This window comes from Oryx dammah, unplaced genomic scaffold (assembly GCF_014754425.2).
Source record: "Oryx dammah isolate SB20612 unplaced genomic scaffold, SCBI_Odam_1.1 HiC_scaffold_26, whole genome shotgun sequence".
Classification (NCBI taxonomy): domain Eukaryota; kingdom Metazoa; phylum Chordata; class Mammalia; order Artiodactyla; family Bovidae; genus Oryx; species Oryx dammah.
Window position 1 is genome coordinate 25,970,044 of NW_024070210.1, and position 17,517 is coordinate 25,987,560.

General features: G+C 52.0%; 1 protein-coding gene across 2 annotated transcripts in view; it reads left to right on the forward strand.

The window, feature by feature from the left end:
- SPTB (spectrin beta, erythrocytic) overlaps positions 1-17,517 on the forward strand; it is a 128,272-nt gene that overhangs the window by 73,110 nt on the left and 37,645 nt on the right. For both annotated transcript variants that reach the window (XM_040226264.1, XM_040226266.1), the window contains exons 3-15: positions 1,864-2,015; positions 3,477-3,650; positions 4,524-4,615; positions 4,968-5,048; positions 5,374-5,489; positions 5,868-5,980; positions 6,972-7,159; positions 8,849-8,966; positions 10,037-10,195; positions 11,205-11,507; positions 12,526-12,676; positions 13,204-14,074; positions 15,079-15,216. In XM_040226264.1, the coding sequence (XP_040082198.1) occupies positions 1,864-2,015; positions 3,477-3,650; positions 4,524-4,615; positions 4,968-5,048; positions 5,374-5,489; positions 5,868-5,980; positions 6,972-7,159; positions 8,849-8,966; positions 10,037-10,195; positions 11,205-11,507; positions 12,526-12,676; positions 13,204-14,074; positions 15,079-15,216 (2,656 nt within the window). The remainder of the gene's footprint in view (positions 1-1,863; positions 2,016-3,476; positions 3,651-4,523; positions 4,616-4,967; positions 5,049-5,373; positions 5,490-5,867; positions 5,981-6,971; positions 7,160-8,848; positions 8,967-10,036; positions 10,196-11,204; positions 11,508-12,525; positions 12,677-13,203; positions 14,075-15,078; positions 15,217-17,517) is intronic.

The window sequence follows — 17,517 nt, forward strand, 5'->3', positions numbered from 1 at the left end:
TTGCTGAAGCAGACCTTGAAATCAGGGAAGGGTCCAGTAGATCCCCCTTGAAACTTAGCCCAGAGGCCCAGAATGAATAAGCCACATTTTAATTTTATATTTTTTATGGTGGATTTGTACAGTCAGTTGTAGTATTTTTCCTCTTCTTAGAAGTCTTATTTAGATAGCTTCCAGAGAATTCTTTACACGTGACTCCAGAACTCATCATATTTATAATCAAGTTTGTCTGCGTCAAGGAGGGGACTCTTTCCTATCCTTGAATGCCCCACCTCCACTCAGAGCCTGGCACCTAATGTCTGTACAGTGAGCAATTGCTGAATGAATGAATAAGCGAATAAAGGGTCTGAGTTGCTAACACTAAAATAGCCACAAAGTGAGCAGGAACTGGATGCTGTGAGCCTCAGGAACCGCCAGGAGTATCCCCTCGAGGCCATGCTGGCCGGGCTCCTCTTGTTGTTGTTAAGTCAGATATTTAATAATTGAAGAAGCCAGCCCTTCCACGGTTTGGGCTCAGTTGAGCCGACATTTATCCTGCTTTCACGGCACTGACATTCCCTCCTGGCTGGACCGCTGGGAGTCTGCCCTGACTGTGACCAACCTGAGCACACTCTCCCCAGGGACGCTCCATGGCCCAGCCATACTGCCAGGTCAGCTGGAACCTTCAGCCACAATGCCCAGAAGCAGTTTGCCACAGGCTGCTCACTAAGCTGCTCTCCTCATCTCTATCTTTTCTGCTCCTCTCCTCTCTCTCTCTTACCCTGTCCTCCGTTCTTTTTGAAGTCCCGCCCCTGTCTTCTCTCCAGCATCTCAGTCAAGCTTCCCAGCCCTAACCAAACAGATACCAGCATTTATTTTACAGTAACTGTTTTAACGGAAGTACTAAGAGGTAGCCCACCTGAACTGGCAAAGCCTGGGCCAGCAGCTTGGTTTGGTCTGAGGCTCATTCAGGTGGGGGGTGTCAGCTTCCCAGGTCTGAAGATGGAAAATCATGCCTACCATTCCAGAGGCAAGAAAGAGCTTAGTGCACAGCCTCCAGCCCAAGCCCCAGCTACCCTTCACCCAACGTGGATCGCATTTTCCACATGGTCTCATTGTCTCCATGTTCTTCCTTCTCCTCTACGTACCAGCAGCTCCTTGAGGGCAGGCAGTGTGTTTTGCTTTTATGTATCAGGAGACCTGGAATAGGAGCTGGATAAACCTCCGCACAGCCAGCTACAGTACAACTCTGGAGACCTACTGTGCGCCAGGCTCCAGGCTTTGGGGATATAGAGATGCACAAGACAGACAACTTTGCTGGACTCAAGGAGCCTGCAGTCTTGCAGGAAAGACTCAGTGAATCCAAGTACGAGGAGAGAGAAATGAGCAATGCAGATGTAGGGGTCAGGGCACACCAGGTGAGACCCAACCTGGGGGTCACAAAAGCTTCCCAGAGAAGCACTGTTTCCATTAACTTAAAGTATGACTAGGAGTTAGGTGAAAGGGATGGGATGAGGTAGAGGGGCAGAGAGAAAGCCTTCTAGACAGAGGGAGTATTTGTTGGGTGAGTGGACAGGTGAACCTGACGTTGAAATCTGAGCTTGCTGACCCAGGGGTACAGAGCATTTGATGGGCACAGGCAAGCAGGTGACTAGGTTCGGGGCGCCTTGATACCATGGTGCTGGAAGTTACCAAAAGCCTGTGCTCTGGTCACCAATGTGCCCCAAGCGGGAATAGGATAGATGGGACAGAATAAATATACCCACCTCCTCTGCCAGGGATGGGGCAATTCTGGGTTAAGGTGAAAAACCCTCTGGCCCCGTATCACATGGCAAATGGACTCTGCCAGTCTCAGGCACCTCACCCAAGGCTCTTCTCCCCACCCAGACGAGCGGGAAGTTGTTCAGAAGAAGACCTTCACGAAATGGGCAAACTCGCACCTGGCACGCGTGTCCTGCCGCATCACCGACCTCTACAAGGACCTGCGGGACGGGCGGATGCTCATCAAGCTGCTGGAGGTGCTCTCCGGAGAGATGCTGGTAAAGCCCCTCCCCTGAGCCCTGTGGCTGGTCCTGGGTCCCTTCTGCAGGAAAGACACGGCTTGGGAACTCTCCACTTCTCACAACCTGCAGTAGTAATGATGTCGTGTATCCATGTGACTGATTGGTTCTCTGAACTTATTCATCTAAACATGTGCTGTGCTTAGTCACTTAGTCATGTCCACCTCTTTGCAGCCCTAAAGACTGTAGCCTGCCAGGCTCCTCTGTCCATGGAATTTCCCAGGCAAGAATACTGGAGTGGGTTGCCATTTCCTTCTCCGGGGGATCTTCCCAACCCAGGGATCAAACCCACATCTCTTGTGTCCCTTGGATGGCAGGCAGATTCTTTACCATTAGCGCCACCTGTATGTCACAGCATAAATGCAATGACTTTCCATCCAATATATCAATCAAAACTTTAGTTAATTTTGCTGAAGTGTCTCAGAATTTCTTGCTTTTTTCTGGCCACTCCCACCTCCTTCATATTCCTTCATAATAAGAGCCCTTGACTTTCTTCTCTTGGGATCTGGTTATCTTTGTCAGGCCTGCAGTGAGCTTACCCTCAGCCTCCTTGCAAAGGCTAAGACAGATCCCATTACCCAGCTGGAGAATTTGCATCCTTTGTGGAACCAGGAGGAAAGAGTGGAAGATATTTTCCTGCGTGTCCATCACTCTTACAAGTGGAGATTTATTTCAGGCCCTCTCAGTTGTAACTCACCCAGCAGCAGTGTTGCCTCTGCAGGAGAATCAGGTCAAGGCTCATGTTTTGTTCAGTCACTTCCACTGTAACCTTGGACCTACCAGGCAGGACCTTCTTTGTCTCATTTCTCCCACGTGTAAAATGATACCTGTACTTGATGAAGTAGGCTAAGATCCTTGGGGTTTGAATGAAAGATTCCACATTCTTCTGTTGCCTTTTCAACTCCAGGCTGAAGTTAAAGAATGCCTCTTACCCTTCACTGAAGGCCCACTAGAGAGACTTACCACTGAGAACCCTTCAGATGGTGCAATTACTCAGCAATGGTGGTCCCTTGAGCTTCGGTTGGGGCCATTCAAGGGTGAGGAGGGAGGAGGTCGGATGGCAGGATGGACCCATTATCAGTCGCCAAACTGAAAGCTACTCTTATCGCCAGTTAGCGTTAAATAGTTCTAGAAATGTGCCTGGCACACAGTAAGTGCTCAGTTAACTCCCTGTTGTGTTACTTATCTGAATGTCGTCTATTACCACTCACAAAGCTCTGTTTAGACCGAGGAACAGTACTGGAACAGCGCACTTGCAGAGCTCTGGGTGCTCAAGGAAGGGAACCCCCTGAACTTTGCTGAAAGTCGAGGGTTGAAGCGTTGTCGAGGAGTGAGCTGGGAGGTGGAGTTTGGCATGGAGGGTGGATGCTGATGACAGGAGCTGGTCCAGGCGTGACCGTGAGGTTCTTCCCTGCCCACGGGGGCAATGCCGTCCCTCAGCCAAAGCCCACGAAGGGGAAGATGCGTATCCACTGCCTGGAGAATGTGGACAAGGCCCTGCAGTTCCTGAGGGAGCAGCGAGTACACCTGGAGAACATGGGCTCCCACGACATCGTGGACGGCAACCACCGCCTGGTCCTCGGCCTCATCTGGACCATCATCCTGCGCTTCCAGGTGGGTCCCCGGGGCCTAAGAAGGCGGTGAATGAGTGTGAGTGCTCACGTGCGTCTCCCCAGCGACAGTGCTTGTAGGAAGGGGAGACCATCCTGAGCATCACCAACTTGCTGAGGCCGAGCGTGAGCAGCCCAGTCAGTGTCGTGGTCTTTTGAGAGAGAAGCTAGAAACTGGGAGCTGGACTCAGATCTGGCTGCTTCCGCATGGGTAACTCTTTGGTTTCCTAAATAGTTTGATTCAAAATTTGCAAAGACAGTGCGGAAAATCTGCTGCTGTGTTTTCCAGTCAGAAGCTTTTCTCTTCCCACCCTGGAAGTCCAGGTCTGTTATGTAAGGAAATTTAGGAAGCCCAAGGGAAGGAAAGCAGGGTCTTCCACCTGCTGGTTTGGGGCAGAAAGAACCTAGTTGGAGGAGGGAAGGGCCGGGAGAAGAAAAGTAACACTCAGCTCCCACCCTGAGGATGTCCTGCAAGTGGTCTCAGGTGTCCAATCCTGCTCACTGCAGGTGTGTATGATGAAATGGTAATAACAGCAGAACCAGGGAGGATGAAAAGGCAAAAGGAGCCGCTAATCCAAATGCAGCCCCTTCCAACAGTCATGCGGTCCCACAGCCCTCACAGCATTGTGCCTCCTGAGGAGGAATGAGGCCAACTTGCATTTATTCTTGGCCTCCCCTTCGAGTTTCTGATTGGAGCGGTCTCCTCTGACCTGGGGAGTACAGCAGGGTAGCAGGCCTCTGGGACCCGAGGCCTCAGCCTGTGGAATGGCTGCAGGGCTGGTAACCAGAGGAGGAGAGAGGAAGTGGGGGTCTTCCAGGCAGAGCTCTGGGCCAGATGCAAATCACAGTCTCCCCTCTCTTGTTCCCGTGCCCCCAGATTCAGGACATCGTCGTCCAAACTCAGGAAGGTCGTGAGACGCGCTCGGCCAAGGACGCGTTGCTCCTGTGGTGTCAGATGAAGACGGCAGGGTATGCCCTGGGGACCAGCCGCTGCCATGCCCCACCACCCTCTTCACCCCCGACTCACATATTACCCAGAACTATAGCAGCTTGGGCATATTCAATGCAAAGTCTATCCCAACCTGATTCTTAGAAGCCCGGAATGTAGGTTTCTATCCCAAGTTGCCTGGGTCAGACCGTAGGGTCTGTGGGGGTGAGTGTCTCTTGGACCCATTTGATGGGGGAGCCTCTCTGTGGGACTTCACAGCTGCTGTCTTGCTGTCTTGTTCGAGAAGGGTCAGGTCCAGCCCTCTCCTTCACACACTTGTAGGAACCACAGAAGAATCTGTTTCTTAGGTCTTAATGTTTCTCTTGGATGCAGCTACCCCCACGTCAATGTCACCAACTTCACCTCCAGCTGGAAGGATGGCCTGGCCTTTAACGCCCTGATCCACAAGCACCGGTAAGAAAGGAGAGCAGGCTGTGGGAGCTGGGGAAGGGCGGCGGGGGGGTGGGGGTGGTTTGGATACTTTGCACTTAGCATGTAGGTTACTATCCAAGCTCCACAGGAAGGTTAAACCCACTGTGCCTGCTCCTCTCACCCTCAGCATCCTACCTCCCTTAAATCCTCCTTTCCCACACGCTGGTGCTCACAGCTCCCTCCTCCATCCTATGTCCTCTTCTCACTCCTCCAGCTCACCCACTTCCGTGCATCCGCCCAGGGTCTTTGCCCTGTTGGTGGGGGACACCATGCCTCCTGCCCTCTAACAGTCTGGCTTCATCCCCAGGCCTGACCTGATTGACTTCGATAAGCTGAAGGACTCCAACGCCCGGCACAACCTAGAACACGCCTTCGAAGTGGCCGAGCGTCAGCTGGGCATCATCCCGCTCCTCGACCCTGAAGGTGAGCTGGTGCCCACCAGACGGGCAGGGCACCTGGAGGCGTGTGGCAGTGTTGGGCAAGCCGGGGGCACAATGCAGGCCTGGGGGCCGGACCAGGGCTCTGTTCCGTCCGCTCTTCAGCTCCAGAGTGGCTCCGATGCTCCCTTGCCTGCTTGGGAGCCATTGTAGTCTCCCCCTCCTTTTCCGTTTTTCCTTGCTTTGTGGTCATAATATGGATTTCATCCTCTGGCTTAAACCACAGCCTCATTCCTCTTCCACTCTTGCCTGTCACTCGGTACGTGCAGTTGAACTTTGTGCTGGAGACACAGGGAGATGAACCCCTTGAGCCTGAAATTTCCAGCTTCTAACTGGTCCTGAGAGCCCACACTTTCCCTTGCAGATGTCTTCACAGAAAACCCTGACGAGAAATCCATCATTACCTACGTGGTGGCGTTTTACCACTACTTTTCCAAGATGAAGGTGCTGGCGGTGGAGGGCAAGCGAGTCGGTAAGGTACGGAGCTGTTGCGAAACCAGGGCTCCCGGGGCCCTGTTCACTGTGCGCAGGCCTTGACCGACAGTCCCTTTCTCTCCTAAGAACCTTATGTCTGGACCCCAGCCATAGGAAAGGGCTCACATCACTCCCACCAGCCTCCTCTGAAGCCAAGCATTGCCATGTTAATGGCTCCCAAGCTGAATTCCAGCCTAGGTTGATGATCTGTCCTCAACAAGGTCATAGCTCCGAATCCACCTTCCTCCTGCAGACCCATGTCTCATGAACATTCCCTCAGGAACAAAACAGGCTTTACTCATTAGTCTATTGTGGTGTCAGATCTCTCAGGCTCCCATAGCCTACCCGGGAGCCACCCCATTCTACAGATCCTCACGCTGGGTCCTCAGCTCCTCCAGGGTAGGGACCATTTCTCATTCATCTTTATGCAGTGGTGTTGAGTAAAGGCAGTGCCTGGAAGCCTTCCATCCTTGTTGTTCAGTCGCTCAGTCACACCCAACTCTGTGACCCCATGGACTGCAGCACGCCAGGCCTCCTCTGTCCCTCACCGTCTCCTGGAGCTTGCTCAAACTCCTGTCCATTGAGTCAGTGATGCCACCCAACCATCTCATCCTCTGTTGCCTCCTTCTCCTCATGCCCTCAATCTTTCCCAGCATCAGGGTCTTCTCCAATGACCTCGATCCTTAATACTCATGTTTAAATAAACGAGACTTTGGCTCCTCTGGTGACTGATGTCCTGGGACAGTGGGCTTTCCAGTCTTTTACAGGGTGAGAGAGGGTGGGGAGCTGTTGCTGATCCCAAACTCAGCCGGGTCCCTCCTGCACCACCTATCCAGCCCTGTGCTCCGCAGTGGTCTTGGGCTCTGGGGACAAAGTGAACATAAACACTCTAGGGCTTGCGAGGAGGAAGACCACCTCGACTGTGGTCCCCGTTGGCATCTGCACTGACGTCCTCACCCTTCTCATGAGGATGAGTCACATGGTGATTCCCTAGGTAATCGACCACGCCATTGAGACCGAGAAGATGATTGAGAAGTACAGTGGGCTGGCCTCGGACCTGCTCACCTGGATCGAGCAGACCATCACTGTCCTAAACAGCCGCAAGTTCGCCAACTCCCTGGCTGGTGTCCAGCAGCAGCTGCAGGCCTTCAGCACCTACCGTACCATCGAGAAGCCACCCAAGTAAGGGCCCGGGCACCTGGGAGGGTGGGCATCAACTGCTGAGAAACCACCTCCCAAAGGTGAGAGGGCCTGGAGAAGGGATCGGAGAGGCGTATCCTGAGGTCAGAGAGCTGCCTCTCTGTCACCTGCTTCATCCTGTCTTGTCTCCCTGCTCCCAAGCTGTCAGCCTGCAGGAAATGGACATTGAGTAACCCCTGACTCATAGCCAAGGAAGTACTTTCTTAGATCCAGATCCCTGTGTGGGGAGCAGGAGTGAAATCTCAGGCTTCAGAATCTCTTCAAAGAACCTGTGCTGGAGACTTCCTCTTTCCTGCGCACCGAGCTGCGGGTTTGTTCTCTGGTAACGACCTCTACATCCGCAGCCCCAGAGCTCGCCACGTGCGGCCTCCTTGATCATCAAACACATCCTTCTTCTTCTCTCCCGTCTGTCACTGCTCATCCATCAGCAGAGCACTTAGCCTGCCTCTCGGGACCTCTGCTCCACTCCAATGTGTGCAGGGCCTGCGTGCACATATGCACATGCAAATACAGCCACACGTGTGCACACACACGCACACACACACACACACAGCATTCTAGCTCACCTGCCCTCAGCTTATCCAGCTCCCCTGAAACAGATTTCTAGCTCATCAGTGGTACCTATGCTTCGTTCCTCCCCTGCTCATTCATTCATGACTCGCAAACAGGGAAAGGCCAGACGCAGAGTATAGAATGTACTATAAATGAATATCTGATTTCTGGCCTGACACTAACCATGTTTAAAATCCTAAATCCAATCGGGGTAATACCTCCTGTGAGTCTACCAGGCACTGCACACAGGGGTGGTAGCTCTTGGCTGCGTAAGACATTGCTCGAGGTCACAGCCTCCTTGACATGCCTATGAGCAGCAGGTATGGGCTGGCCTCGGGCTGCCTGGGAACCTTGCTTACCAGCTGATCTGTGGCTGCCACAAGAAGGAGGGGAAAGTGGGTAGATACTTGGCCACGTGCAGAAATGGGAAAATACTCAGTTACCTGGAGCTCGTCTGGACTCTGGGTTCTAGACATCCATCCTGCTGCCATCATCCCCACCCCCTGACATCCTCCCGGAGCCCAGCCTTTCCTCCCCCCTCAGAAGCATCTGGACTTTTGGACAGTTGTCAGGACAGCCAACTCATTAGTACTCAGGTGAAAGTTGCTTTCTGTGCAGTATGTTCTTACGTGGATAATGCTGCTTCAAAGGCTTATTGACTCACTCCATAAAAAACTGAGTAAAGAGCTAGTCGGGAGCCCTTAGCATTTAGAACAGGGAAGAATTTCTTTGTATCGATTGGTAGAACTTGATACCTACAGGAATTTCCAGAACACTTAGCCATTCCCCCATGGAAACAAATGATAAGCAAACACGGCAGTAGTTGTGTTTTCTTTGATTTATGTTGCAAAGACTCAACCTCTGTTAGGTCTCAGTTGGTGAGTATGATAGACTAATGTTGTAACAGGTAAAACATATAGATCCTCTATCCTTTTTTACTTTTTAAAAATTTTACTGAAGTATAGTTGATTTATAATGTTGTGTTTCTTTTTACTTTTTAAAGAGAAATATGCTTTGCTATCCAAGCTCCAAGCTGCCAGGTTTCCATGTTTACTTAAGAAAGAAAAAATGGCTGTGGGAATCTCAACCCTCATCACCCAACCTCTGTTTTTTCAACAGGTTTCAGGAGAAGGGGAATCTGGAAGTCCTACTTTTTACCATCCAGTCCCGGATGAGAGCCAACAATCAGAAAGTGTATACGCCCCACGATGGGAAACTGGTGTCCGACATCAACCGGGTACAGCAGTGTTTTCCATTTCATGATGCCACTGGCTTAATTCAGCTCCTGATAGAAGCATAGCGAATGGTCCCTGGAAAGGGTTAAGTCAAGCCACTCTCTGTGGTGTTGTTGATGACACAGCTGGCTATTGAAGGTGCTGTCTGAGCCTAGCCCTGAGAGGTCAGACTCTACCCACCATCCTTCCATTCAGGGGTGGGGAGATGGGCAAGATAGGAGACAGGGATGAAGAGGTACAAACTACTACCTATCAAATAAATAAGATACAAGGATTTAATGTACAGTATAAGGAATATAGCCCATATTTTATGATAACTTTATATGAAGTATAATCTATAAAAATATTGAATCACTATGCTATACACCTGAAACTAATACAATACTGTGAGTCAACTATACTTCAATTTAAAAAAAAGAAAAAGAGGCAGTTGCTACACAGTTCCTGCTCAAATGCCATGAGAATGGGGATTCAGCAGGCTTGCCAGTGGGTTAACTGAGCTTCTCCTAATGAGGGCATAGGGAGTGGTTCCTGGCAGGGTTAAGCCAAGCCACTCTCTGTGCTGTTAATAATGACCAGCTGGCTGTTGGGGGTACTGTCCAAGCCTAGCAGCGAGAGGTCAGGCTCTACCCACTGTCCACCTGTGAAGTCCCCTCTGCAGATGCCCAGAGTCCAGTTTATAGCTGATTCTCTATAGAACCTGGAGGGCTTTTAGGGAATATGGACTACTTTTAATGAAGGCGAATGCCTTCTGACACTTTGGAGATTTGGAGGCCTACCACCACCTGGAAATTCCAGTGGGATGGTGGTGACCATTTACTCAATAGGAATTTATTGAGCACCCACAGAGGCAATAACACTATATGAAACCAAGACCGACTTACAGGAAGGCCAGTTTAGGGGAAGAGGGGACTGGGAGGTCGTGATCAGTGTTCCCTGAATCTTCAGTTGGCTTAAACAGGAAAACTGGAAGGCTAGGTTCTCTCTAGATTCCTCAAATCACTCAGTACTGGTGAAAGAGTCGGGATGGGACCCCCAAATCCCAAGAGCTCTCATTTGCACCCCCGCGCAGGCCTGGGAAAGCCTGGAGGAAGCTGAGTACCGGCGGGAGCTGGCCCTGAGGGATGAGCTCATCCGGCAGGAGAAGCTGGAGCAGCTGGCCCGGCGCTTTGACAGAAAAGCTGCCATGAGAGAGACGTGGCTCAACGAAAACCAGCGCCTCGTGGCCCAGGTAGTGGGGTGCACGTGGGGCTGCGGGCAGTGGGGCCGGCGGAGGGGGACAAGCCTCTCCACAGCCCTTGCAGCCCTGCTCCCTGTGATTGGGTGGGTCAGGATTGACATCTGAGAAGGAACTCTCCCAGATCGACTAAGTCTCACTTTTTAATTATTTATTTTTGGCTGCACTCGGTCTTCATTGCAATGCACAGGCTTAGTTGCAGCATGTGGGATCTTAGTTCCCCTCCAGGGATCGAACCTGGGCCCCCTGCATTAGAAGCGTGGAGTCTTATCCACTGGATTTCCAGGGAATTCCCTATTAAGTCTCATTTTAGGAAAGAGCCACACAATCCAAAAATGGCCCCAAAGGTTATCCCCCATGAGCCAGGAGCATCACCCAGAACCAGAGTTCAAGTCGACATTTCAGGGGTCCTCTGGGGATGCGATGGAAGCCGTGCACCTTGTGGGTGTCAGACATGCCCCCTGGACTCTGGCCTTCAGGACTGTGTCCCATTTCACTAGCTAAAAACTGACCCCAGGACTGATTCTCCATGAGAGCATCTGTCACTTGCCACTTGGATCTTGGCATCAAATTAAATTCCATCCGGAAGGGGGAAGCAAGCATTCTGAAAGAACTGGAGAGTGTGCAGGCGCCCCAGAGAGCACGGGGCAAGCCCTCTGTGTGCAGCTGCAGGGTTTCCAGTAAGAAGCCCCTTCCTGCCCAGAACAGGTCCTCTGCAGGCAGGGTGGTGAGTGCCAGCAGGTGGGAAGGAACTCTGTCAGTGATAGTCACCCAGCGTTACACCCACACGGATGGCCCAGTGAGTAAAATCACAAGCTTCTTGCCAAGGTTCTTGTGAGACATTTAGTCTTTGGAACTTGTCTCTGATAAGGTAGGCTGAAAAAGATGGCAGAAGGGCTTTCTCCTGCAGAAGTTGCCCCTACAAGATCTGCCATTTCTCTGCGCTTGGGGACCAACCAAGGGGACCCTAACCAAACCGCCTATTTTTCTCCCTGGGGGACAGGATAACTTCGGGTACGACCTGGCAGCAGTGGAGGCTGCTAAGAAGAAGCACGAGGCCATCGAGACAGACACAGCCGCCTACGAGGAGCGGGTGCGGGCCCTGGAGGACTTGGCCCAGGAGCTGGAGCGGGAGAACTACCATGACCAGAAGCGCATCACGGCCCGCAAGGACAACATCCTGCGCCTGTGGGACTACCTGCAGGAGCTGCTGCGGGCCCGGCGCCAGAGGCTGGAGAAGACGCTGGACCTGCAGAAGCTCTTCCAGGACATGCTGCACAGCATTGACTGGATGGACGGGATCAAGGTGGGCCTGGGCACCCCCACCCCCGCCACCTGGGGCTTCAGCGAGCTGTGCTTCCGTCGCCGCCTCCCAGCCCCACGGCCGAGTCAGAGCAGAGCATCTAAGGCGGCCGTGTGTCTGATGGCGTCTGCCTCTCAGCTTGGCTCGCTCTGCTCCAGTCTGCAGTATCCCCGGTGATCAAGAAATCTGGGGTTCATAGTTATACAGGTGCCAGCCTGCAGGGCCTGGACGAGACAGCCCTCCCTCAGGAGCCTGGAGAATCGGGCTCTGAGTAATCATGATCTGACTCTAGTTGGCATCCAGACCTTGGCATCCAGGGCCACTGAGAAGTCTGAGTCTCCTCTCCCGCTATCACAGTGACTCTCAGCTGGGGACGCACAGCAAACTGACTGGGGCTTTCTTTTTTTTTCTTTTTAAGATTTTCTGATATAGGCCATTTTTTCCTTTTTTTTAAAATTTTAATTGGAGGCTAATTACTTTACAATATTGTGGTGGTTTTTGCCATACATTCACATGAATCAGCCCTGGGTGTACATGTGTTCCCCATCCTGAAGATACAGGCCATTTCTAAAGTCTTTATTGAACTTGTTGCAGTGTTGCTTGTGTTTTATGTTCTGTGTTTTTGGCCCTGAGGCATGCAGGATCTTAGCTCCCCAACCAGGGATCAAACCCATATCCCCTGCACTGGAAGGTGAAGTCTTAACCTCTGGACCATGAGGAAAGTCCCCTGTGGAACTTTCTTAAAATACGTACACCCAGGTCCCACCCCTGGGGCACACGTGGGCAGACTGAGTATAGCACTTGAACTCTTGAAAGATGCTCCCTGGATGATTCTGATGGGCACCCCCAGTGGGAACTCCTGCTCTGTAGCCTCTTTCCCATTGAGCAGCTGCATTTTCCAGCTGCATCTGATATCCTGGTCCCCAGTGCCATGGACCCTCACTTAGGAAGATTATTCTCCTAGCATGTGGGTCTCTTCACCTCTCCTTACTCCCTCTACCCTGTCTGTCCTCTTCGCCAGGCTCACCTCTTGTCTGCTGAGTTTGGGAAGCACTTGTTGGAGGTCGAGGACTTGCTACAGAAACACAAGTTGATGGAGGCTGACATTGCCATCCAAGGGGACAAAGTGAAAGCCATCACCACAGCCACCCTGCAGTTCGCTGAGGGGCCAGGTAAGGCTGCAGGCTGAGGTTTTTCTGTTGAGGCCTCTGGCCCAGCACTCTAGCACCCCAGGGTGGATAAATCTAGCTGCAAGAAGTTTGAGGGAGAGCAAAATTCTCCAGAGAGCAGGCGACTGCTTCAGTCATCTATTATCAGAAAGGTGTGTAAGCACCAAGAAGGCATCCTTCTTCTTTCATCCTCTTGGCTAGTTCAAGTCTTAAATAGGTGACCCCTGCTGCCTCTTGGAAGAATCATCTAGAAATTAATGCCTGGGTCTTTTTAAAAATAATTTCACATTATGCATTTCTACTGAGAGCTGATCCAACTTTTAACCTCTCTTATTCCTGGAGTTTTAGTGGAAACTCATTATAAAGAACTAATTAAAAGCCTATCCTCTGAGCAACTGAGACCCTCTGCATCCAATCCCAAAGCCCCAGTGAGATGGCAGGTTCTAGGTGGTGTGGTTCTAGATCTGAAGCTTGCCCAGAGATGATGAAGCCCTTGTCCCCTTTGTCCTTCCTCTTCCCATGCCACCCAGGGTACCAGCCTTGTGACCCCCAGGTCATCCGGGATCGTGTCAGCCACCTGGAACAGTGCTTTGAGGAGCTGAGCAACACGGCAGCTGGGCGCAAGGCCCAGCTGGAGCAGTCCAAGCGGCTCTGTAAATTCTTCTGGGAGATGGATGAGGCCGAGAGCTGGATCAAGGAGAAGGAGCAGATTTACTCCTCCCTGGACTATGGCAAGGACCTGACCAGCGTGCTCATCCTGCAGCGTAAGCACAAAGCCTTTGAGGATGAGCTGCGCGGGCTGGATGCCCACCTGGGCCAGATCTTCCGGGAGGCTGAGGGCATGGTGGCACGCAAGCAGTTTGGGCATGAGCGGATTGAGGTCCGGATCAAGAAGGTGTCTGACCAGTGGAACGAGCTGAAGGACCTCGCTGCCTTTTGCAAGAAAAACCTCCAGGACACTGAGAACTTCTTCCAGTTCCAGGGCGATGCAGATGATCTGAAGGCCTGGCTACAGGATGCCCACCGGCTGCTCTCAGGGGAAGATGTGGGGCAGGATGAAGGGGCCACACGGGCCCTGGGGAAAAAGCACAAGGAATTCCTGGAGGAGCTGGAGGAGAGCCGCGGAGTGATGGAGCACCTGGAACAGCAGGCGCAGGACTTCCCCCAAGGGTTCCAGGATTCCCCAGACGTGACCAACCGGCTGCAGGCCCTCCGGGATCTCTACCAGCAGGTGGTGGCCCAGGCGGACATGCGGCGGCAGAGGCTGCAGGATGCCCTGGACCTGTACACGGTGTTTGGGGAGACAGATGCCTGTGAGCTGTGGATGGGCGAGAAGGAGAAGTGGCTGGCCCAGATGGAGATCCCGGACACACTGGAGGACCTGGAGGTCGTGCAGCACAGGTCAGAGCTGGCCCTCCCCTCTCACCACCCGCTGCAGTCTGCGCTCCTAGTCCCCATACAGCCTCCAGATCAGCAAGGCCCTCTCTGAGAGGCTGTCGGACGCCCTTTGTCCCAGAGGCCAGGCACCAGGAGTCCCGAGGTCTCATCTGGCTCTGTGGCTTTGGGTACTGCACCCCCCTGGGGCCTTTCCCAAAGGGGCTCTTTCTAGTCCAAGTGTTCGGTGACTTTTCAGTGACAGCAGCCTTTGTTCAAATGAATTGTATATGGAACCCCTGATACGTAACACAGAGGAAAGCGGAGGGGACATGATTAAGGGGGAGGTGAGAGGCTAGACCCCATAAGCTCTGTCTTTTGGTGGCAGTCCCTAAACCACATGAACCCTCAGGAGCCTGTAAACCGTCAGTCCAAGCCATTCTCATTTGCAGTATTTGAGTTCCATCAGCACTCCGGCATGGCAAGGCTTGCCCCCAGCGTCCTGAGTACAGAATCCAAGGAGCTGAGAGAAAGAGGCCACTCCTTGATCCTGCCCCGGTGGTCCCATGCTGATGCTAGAGGGACCTGGGCTCTTATCTCAGAGGGGTCAGCTTTCATAACACAGGATGCCCACAGCCTCAGCAGCGTGCCCTTCTCCTCCCCAGGGACGGAGCACCTGACTGGAGAGTTATCCTTCAGGTGGAAGCAGTGGAACCGTGTTCATGAGCAGCAGCTGGGCCAGTGGAGGTGTGGCAGGTGCTTTCTGCGGCCGTCACCACCCACACCTCATTTTTCCTCTATCTCTGTTGAGGCACTGGCCTGTATAAGTAACCAGGTCTCTCCTAGCCTCATCCAGGAAATGCTAAACCATGAAACTGGACCCATGAGCCAGAAAAGCGGGAGTGTCAGCACACCTTTCTCCTTTCTCCTCTCTTACCTGGTGGAAGGAGGTGGAAGGAGAAAGCAAGAGCGGGGCAGAAAGCAAAAGCCGCCGCTGCCTTAGCAATCCTCATTTTCTCTGTCCACATCAGGTTTGACATCCTGGACCAGGAGATGAAGACGTTGATGACTCAGATTGATGGCGTGAACCTTGCTGCCAACAGCCTGGTAGAGAGTAACCACCCACGCAGTGCGGAAGTGAAGAAGTGCCAGGACCACCTGAACACCAGGTGGGGTGTGGGGAGGGCTCGGAGATGGGGGCTTCTTTCCTGGCACATCTGTGCGGTGTGGCCCAGAAGTCAGGAGGCCTGCTGTGCATGCCAGGTTTGTACCCTCAGAGTTCCTGCCTCCATCTGCCATGGTCTCCTTCTGACCCTGGAGCTATAGCCCCAGGGAGGAGGGACCTGGGTGGTGACCAGCCCAGGGAGAGAGATGTGTTCACAGAGCTGCAGTGCTGTGCCTGGAATGGGTGTGTGCTGAGCAATGGAGGAAATGCCCTGAGTGCATCCACAGTTAGAATCAGGCCACGTGGTTCTCAGGCCACATTTCCCCGGACGTTCTTAGGCAGGGAAGATTGCTTTCTGAGAGCCCTTAAGTACTGTCCATAAAAGAAAGCTCCTGCTTGTGCCAAAATGCAGCATTGATAATGAGACTGGCTTGAATGAAGAGGAGAATTAGCAAGAAGCCTTGATCACATGTCATGGCCAGAAGGAAAAACAGGCCCTAAGGAGCCTTTGGAGAGGGACTGCTTAGGATGTAATTGCCACACCAGGACAGCGCATGCACCTGTGTTCCGTTCGGTGCCCTGGGCTTTACATTCACAGTGCCGTGCTCACTGCCTCTCTGCTGCCCCAATCCATTACCCCACACTTGTGCCTGAGCCCTGCTCTGCCTGAGGCAACCGGGAGGTGGGGTTAGGGAAGACTTGGCTGTAAAGAAAAGGAGCAGCACAGGGGGCTTAAGAGGAGGCAAGGGGCAACCCCCTGATACTTGGGAGCCACCAGATTGTCTCAGCATCCAAAGAAGGGGGCTGTAGTTCAGGAGGGTCCCCTGCCAACTGAGGTTTATGCCTAGGAGGGGGATGCCTCCAGTTCTTTAGGCTTGGAGGTAACAGTGATGCGTGTGTGTGCATGTGTGTGTGTGTGTGTGTGTGACAGGAAGAACTTGTCAGCCAGTAATCTGCTGCTTTGGGGAGCTATAGTCAGAGAATGCTGTTACAGACCCCTAAGCCATGCACTGTCCTAAGTGGAATACACCAAGGTACTTGCCATCCTTAGAGGCCTGGAAAGGTAAGATGGCTTTCCATTACGTCTGAGAATTGAAAGCTTCCTGAGCCACATATCCCAGACAGCCTGCATCCTGCACAAACGCTTTCTCCCCATGTAGCCCACCCCACTTGGGGTCAGTCCCTTTTGTTAGAAAGTTGGATCTCATCGTGAGTGGAAATCTGCCTCCTTGAAATTTGTATACATCAGTTCTGGCTCTGCCTGTTAGAGGTATTGAAACTTACTCCAGTTCTTCTTCCACGTGATAGCTCTTCGACTGTTTCTAAAGACAACTGTCCTCCTTCACCTGTACCCACGGTCCTGCCTCCATGTGGGTGCCATTCTCTCTACAGGGACCATCCTCCTCCAACAATATGGTCTAAACCATGCTTGTTTTCAAGCCAGTACAGGTTTCTCTCCTTTACAGTTTCCAGGATGAAAAAGTATCCTTCCTTGACTGATTTAGAGTTTCACACTCTACCTTTTATTATAATTACTTTCATCTTTTAAGAACCTTTCTACTCGACTGTAAGTAAATGAAGACCAGTATCTTATAGTGTCCACGGTATCTTATCCAGTGTCCACGGTATTTTCTACAGTGTCTATGGTATCTTATAGTATCCATGATATTTTCTAGTGTCCACAGTATCTCATAGTGTCCACAGTATCTCATACAGTGTCCACAGTATTTTATACAATGCCCATGGTATCTTATACAGTGTCCACAGCATCTTATATAGCGTCCACAGCTCTGAGCACCAAGATTTTATTGTCTGAGGCTCCCTCTGTTGGGAATATTCTTTTCGCAGGTATCTTCACTCCCACATGTTACTCATATCTCAGGTCACATGTCCTCTTCTTGGTGCAGTTCACACTGACCACCCCATTCACAGTATCACCTCCTCCTTCCCATCCAATTCCTCTGCCTCAATACCATTTTCCTGCTTCTTTTTAATTTTAAATATATTTTTAAATTGCTTATTATTTATTTTTGGCTGTGCTGGGTCTTCATTGCTGCATGCAGCCTTTCTGTAGTTGTAACGAGTGGGATCTACTCTCTAGTTGCAGCGAGCAGGGGTTACTCTCTGACTGCAGTGTGCGGGCTTCTCATTGCAGTGGCTTCTCTTGTGGAGCCCAGGCTTTAGGCATGTGGGCTTCAATAGTTGCCACCCACAGGCCTTAGAGGTTACAGAAAAAGGGCTTAGATGCCCCGCAGCACGTGCAATCTTCCTGGACCAGAAAGTGAGCCCATGTCCCTTGCATTGG